This window comes from Frankliniella occidentalis, unplaced genomic scaffold, assembly GCF_000697945.3.
Source record: "Frankliniella occidentalis isolate FOCC.00 unplaced genomic scaffold, Focc_3.1 Scaffold9, whole genome shotgun sequence".
Classification (NCBI taxonomy): domain Eukaryota; kingdom Metazoa; phylum Arthropoda; class Insecta; order Thysanoptera; family Thripidae; genus Frankliniella; species Frankliniella occidentalis.
In genome coordinates this window covers 260,720-266,772 of record NW_026267139.1, presented here as the reverse complement: position 1 = coordinate 266,772, position 6,053 = coordinate 260,720, and the positions used below count along the sequence as shown (strand labels likewise).

General features: G+C 47.8%; 1 protein-coding gene across 5 annotated transcripts in view; it reads right to left on the bottom strand.

The window, feature by feature from the left end:
• Window positions 1–86: 86 nt before the first annotated feature.
• LOC113202703 (lysosome membrane protein 2-like) overlaps window positions 87–6,053 on the bottom strand; it is a 13,977-nt gene continuing 8,010 nt past the window's right edge. For 2 of the 5 annotated variants that reach the window (XM_026417071.2, XM_026417069.2), the window contains exons 2-10: window positions 4,717–4,900; window positions 4,343–4,431; window positions 4,061–4,224; window positions 3,800–3,944; window positions 3,292–3,498; window positions 2,500–2,899; window positions 2,122–2,243; window positions 1,894–2,022; window positions 87–1,795 (exon numbers count right to left, since the gene is read on the bottom strand). In XM_026417071.2, coding sequence (XP_026272856.1) covers window positions 1,589–1,795; window positions 1,894–2,022; window positions 2,122–2,243; window positions 2,500–2,899; window positions 3,292–3,498; window positions 3,800–3,944; window positions 4,061–4,224; window positions 4,343–4,431; window positions 4,717–4,894 — 1,641 coding nt within the window. In that variant the 5' untranslated portion in view covers window positions 4,895–4,900 and the 3' untranslated portion in view covers window positions 87–1,588. Of the gene's footprint in view, window positions 1,796–1,893; window positions 2,023–2,121; window positions 2,244–2,499; window positions 2,900–3,291; window positions 3,499–3,799; window positions 3,945–4,060; window positions 4,225–4,342; window positions 4,432–4,716; window positions 4,901–5,592; window positions 5,743–5,773; window positions 5,964–6,053 lie in introns of those variants that run through there. The other 3 variants (XM_026417070.2, XM_026417073.2, XM_052275898.1) reach the window with 3 other exon arrangements.

The window sequence follows — 6,053 nt, the reverse complement described above, 5'->3', positions numbered from 1 at the left end:
AAAACGTGCGTGTTTCAGTATTCCTCCTAATTGATTTAGACCGACGTGGATTTGGGGGCTGGGACTTGTTGGAACTGAGAAATATCTTCACTTTGTACTTTTAATGCACTCAAGTTTAGGAACATAAATTGTAATTAAAAATGGGGTAACATCACACCACTATACCCCATATTTCAACAACAATTAATTAAGAGCAAAAATTAATTGGAACAACTTTATAACTTTACAAAACAAGTAACAAAAAGACAGCGTTTGCTGTTGATCGACAGCTCAAAACAGCAATAGAACAATGCGCTACACTGTAGCAGCACCGTACTTATGGTACATGGGTGAGATTACAAGCTATCAACACATTAATATGAAATATGCTTATCCATGAAAATGTGTTCTCTCTCAGGGCGGGATATGGAATGGAAATTTTGACACTTCTATTTATCTAATTACATTAGTACGCTACTATCACAGTGAATAATGTCATCTATGGCACAAGAATATGCAAGCGGATCATATACAGATGATAACAGTCAAAGGGAGTTACAAAATTTAACAGAAGAGGTTTCATTATTCACAGTCTTGAAGCGTGTGCAAAATAACACTGTGCCTAATTTCTTTTGTATTGTTTCTGTTTGCGGATCATATACAGATGGTAACAGTCAAAGGGAGTTACAAAATTTAACAGAAGAGGTTTCATTATTCACAGTCTTGAAGCGTGTGCAAAATAACACTGTGCCTAATTTCTTTTGTATTGTTTCTGTTTGTACTCAAAGTACTCAAAGAAAGGAGATCAAAGGGGTGAATTGTCTTAAAACTAGACAGTATAAAAATACTCTCATACTTGTCAAAGTTCACAACCTTCTACAGTTACTAGATGTAATTTTTGATTTCTTAAATATCACACATCTTTTCAGTATCTAGATGGTAACTTACTCACCCTAAATGATATTTCACATATGACTTATATAGTAAATGTAACATGCACTAACATTATGGACATGGTCAATTTCTAAATTATGTTTAAACCTTTATATCACAATATCAAAACAATATTGTAGATAAGGTACAAGACAATTCCAAATATAGTTGTGAAACCTACTTTACTAACAGAGCTTAAGTAATAACTATGCTTAGTCCCTTAAAATGTGATCGTTGGGAAAATAAACAATTTTAAACAACAAATATCATCTTGTTGCATTTTTAACATCATAAATACTTTTATACTTATCTCCAAGCTAAGATTAAAAACCTATACTCAGTCAGTACTTTCATATGGAATGCAAAATAGACCATTTGAAGAGGCTTAAAAAAAATAGAACACATATTTAAAAACTTTCTTTGGTTACTTTTACCAAATAAATGAGCATTAATATCAAATATACACAATCATCTGAAAGAATGTCTGATTTCTAAATTATTTGGACCCATTTTTGTTTATAATAGCACCATTACTATTATAGGAGATAATCCGGAGGCATTCTCAGAAATTATAGATTTAAGCAGTTTGCCACATAAATACATTGATAGTAACATCAAAGAAGATCAATAATGTATGTTATACTCTGCAGGCTGCTGCAAATGTACAGCTGTAATGTCACACACTTGAAACTAGCTTAATTACTTGGATCGGAGGCTCTTTGATAGATTTGCCTCCACAAGGGATGACAATACAGGCTAAAATGAGGGCAAAAACAACCGTAAGAAGAGGGAAGGCATACATCATTCCTTGCTCCACGGCACGCAGAGTAAAAGTGGCATGATACACAGTTCGTTTAGTTTCTTCCGGAAACTGGACAGCGTTCTGCAAGACAATATTATTTTTTTATGGTTAGTTTCTTTAAGATCAACATTAATATCTGATGTTGGTATTTGGATAATACGAGTCAAATCCTGACGTACCGTTTCCACCCAGGCAACAGGAAGAATTACTCCTTCCGTGAATCGCTTGAAATGAGACATGGCAGATGCCCTTGGTATCATAGTGTTGATTTGAATTCGTGAAACTGCTCCCAAATTCATACCCAATCGCTAAAATTCAAGAAAAAAAGGACACACAGGAATAAGAATATGAATCCATATTACTCATGGTCATGGCCAGTACTCATGTACAACACGATTAAAACTTACCGGATGTACGGTGAAATACATCCCATGCTTTTCAGGGTCTGGTGGGTCAATGCCATCGACAACCTCCCTTAGGGAGGGGTCACCCAGGTAGAAATGGGGGAATGACAAAAAGGTTGGGGACCCTGCAAACACAAAATCCAATAAGTTTATAATTTTTGAGCCATTAGGGGTTTGGGAGCCAGAGAAAAAAAAAGAAAGGAAAAGTTGTAGAAAAAAAGGATTTTAAAAAAAAACGGGGAAAGGCCGAATTTTTGAAAAATGTCCTTTCTCTTTCCTATCCAAATTTTCACGAGAACTTTGCAGGAAAATTTAATTCTCTATGAGCCATTATCGACAAAGTGCCGGAAGCGTGCCCTTTGAGATGCACCCAACACATACCGTAGGAGCACGGCGAGTTGTTGAACACGCCCGACGGCAGGTGCGAGTCGAAGCTGGAGTGCCGGTAGCACGCATTGTCGCTGTTGTCGAGCCCGTTGTGGAAGAAGTTGTCGGGCGGGCCGTAGCGCAGCGCGGGGATGCCGTCCATGACGGTCGTCTCCCCCTTGAACTCGAGCGCGAGGCGGCGGCAGATGCCCGCGTTGAACAGGTGCACGGGCCGGCGGTCGCGCAGCGCGTCCAGGTTGAAGAAGGCGCCCTCCGAGCCGTCGATGCGGTTGCAGTCGTCGCTCTCCCAGGCCGAGAGCTGCGCGCGCCCGTTGAAGCGCGTCACCACGTCCAGCCGAGACACGTCCCCGCGACCCGTCCACACCGTGTAGGTGTCGTTGCTCACCCCCGAGCGCTGCGGCCGGGAAACAGGGGGGTGAGTTAGCCAACCGGGGGGTGTGAAGTTAGCCAAACAGGGGGTGTGAGTTACGCAAACAGAAGGTGTGAGTTCCCTGGATCAGCTTCGAGCCACCCGAGCGCCGCCCTCGGCTCGCGGACCTCGGCCTCGGATATCAACCCGAAGGCAAGAGGTGCGCGGCCTCTGGGGGTACGTACAGTTTAGGGTTGGATATTTCCAAAATTTTCCAGAAAATTTCAGAAAAATTACTGAAAATTTCCCGAAAATAACGAAAAACTTTCCAAAGTCTAGGAAATTTTCCTGAAATTTTTCAGAAACTTTCTAGGGCTTCCAACCCACGCACAGTTCAAACGGTTCAAACTGACTTTTGGGGAGTTTGTTCTGCTCACCGTGCTCAAGAGGCCCAACTTTGGCAGCGGGCCGCCGCCGAAGACGGCATTGGCCCCTTTGGCCAGCGAGTAGACCGAGTTGTCGTAGCCGAAGAGGAAGTCGCGGGCGCGCAGCGTCTCGAACTCGCCCGGGGGGTTGATCATGAGGAACGTGTTGACCCCGAGCTGGGACCACATGGACATCTTGGCCGCCTGCGCTACGGCGCCCTGCCGGGTCACAAGGAGGAGAGCGTCAGCCAGCCAGCCAGCCAGTCCGATAGGACAACTCCGATAAACACGAAAATGTCACCCGAGGGCGGTCATTTTACAGCCTACAGGACTAAAGCGGGGCGAAAAGTGACCCCAGAACGAGCCAAGATAGCAGGTTTTTTTTTTTCAAGAATTTCTAGAATTTTTTTGACAATTTTTTGGACTTTTTACTGGAAACATTTTAATCTTTTCCACGATGACCCTCTCCCTCTGACGGTTTCGTGTTCATTTGGACCGGCGGCGGCGAGGCGAGACGCACTATGAGCGGCAGGTTGGGCACAACCACCACGTCGTCCTCCCTCGACGGGTTGCCCTCTTCGGGCTCGAACACGTGGCTGCGCCTCTCGTTGTACGACATGGTGCCGTTGTCGTGGAAGCGGATGTTGATCCTCTCCAGAGTCTCTCTGCAAACGACGATCATCACACCACATCACACGGGTGGACGCGCTCAACATCGTCGTTTTTCGTCTATTCCTCCCATATCAGGAAGTTGTGGAGCTGTCGTCTGCCATGCGCTCACCTGTAGGTGTAAGGGCCTAGCTCCTGCACGCGCAGCTTCTCGTCGAACCCCTCCAGGAACTGGTTGGTGTTGGTGTAGTTGAATATCCGGACGCGCACCAGCGGCTTGAGCGGCGGAGCCTTCCAGCCCGTGAAGAGCGGCCCGCCCTCTTGGAACACCAGCCCCTGGTGGAACAGGGACAGACGGAACACCACTTGAACAACTCGCTCTTGAGGGGCGGGGGTTGGGGTTGGGATACAGATAAGATAAAAAAGGGGTCCCTTATTATTAAGGTTCACTCACCTTTCGGATCATAGTCTCAAAGAAGTCCGTGAGGCAGAGGAGGACGGACCCCGTCAGCAGCAGGACCACCAGCAGCGCGACCAGGAGCCCTGCGCAAGCACGTCAGCGTCAACCTCGAGTCAACCGCCGCCTACTCACTGCTATGATAGCACCAATAGCACGTTTAACTTCAAATTTTAAAGTCTTATATTTTTTTTTTTACTAAAAAAGAATTGTGAAGTTTTCCAGATAAAAATCTGAAAAAATTGTAATGTTTCCAGAAAAAAATGAAAAAAATGAAACTCTTTGGGCAAAATAATTTTAGATAATTTTTTAATAGTTCTTTAAATTTTTTCTCAAAATAGATTTCTGGAAGCTAAAATCCCTGCACGTACCGCATGTCACCCTGCACGGCCTGCACCGCGCGCGCGGTGGTCGCCGCGGGACCTCCGGGTAGACGTCGGCGCCGTGCTCGGCCTGCTCCGCGGGTCCCCGGCGCGACGCGGCCCGGCTGTACCGCAGGTGAGGCCACTTGCTGTCGGGCTTTTTGGCCTTCTTCTTGTCCGCCGTCATCGCTCACTGCAAAACAACACAACCGCGTTAGTATGTCAGGCGACGAATTGGGTAAGAATTTGCGCGAACTCATCTGGAAACCGCCAAAGTGGTGATTGCGGACATTCCGGCCAAGCCTGCACTGCAGCATCCGGAGAACAAGTTTGGTACAGTCCAAAAGCGCAAAGCGATCACAGGTAAAGAGACCGGTGGGGGAGGGGGGGGGGGGGTCCCCACGACATTACGAACATCTCTGAAGTGTAAATGGGCATCAGATCGGACAGCGTCAGACAAGGTCCGTGTAGTATTTGAACGCTCACGCGCGGAGGAGACGAGTTCGTGACCGTGACCGTGTCGCGCTCTGCAGTTCCACTCGGGAAGGGGTTGGGAAGGGGGAGAACCTCGCTTTAGCGCACATTCGCGCTCAGCATGCACCCCAATAACGACACAAGCGTTTCAGAGGCGATAATAAGCAATTTCCCAAATAAGTTTTGCACCGGATCACCATCTCATCATCCCTCCGCAGCAGCCCCACCCCAGCTCCGCCCGAGCACCACCAGCCTCCTCCCTCCTTTAGTCCCCCAATCGTTTCACTGCACCGGAAATTACCCAAGTGGGCGAATGTGTCGCACATACTTGTGTAGGTGTGTGAAAACGCCATTCGTATAAGCATGGGGGCACAAGTGTGTGTGATGAATTTGAAAGGAAAATTCACATACCTTTGCTCCCAGAAGTGTACGAATGGGCATTATTCACACATCCACAAGTGTGCGACATTCACAACACGCATGCGTTTCCTCCAGCGTTGCCTTAACCAACCACCAACCGAACGCTTGGAGCAGCAGCAGCAGCAGCACTTTCCACACCACCGCCGTTGTATATCGACGGCCAGCCACTCACAGCGCAGAGAAGGCGAAGCGCGGCGGGGGCCACGCCAGAGCGAGTAGTCAGCTGCAGTCTGCGGCGATGCAGGTGGCCCTTCCTCCCTCAGCCTGCAGCTGGGAGCGGCCGCCGGGGCGCCCTGCCCGCGTGGTGGTGGGCAAGCGTGCGAAAGTAAAGAGATACGGCGCGCTTCGCGCTTCGCGGCATCGGCCGGCACCGCCAACTGATAGCAGCGACCGCGCCACCGCGCCACCCAATGGCGAAGAGCGTCACCGGCACCGTGGCGAGGGGGGGGGGG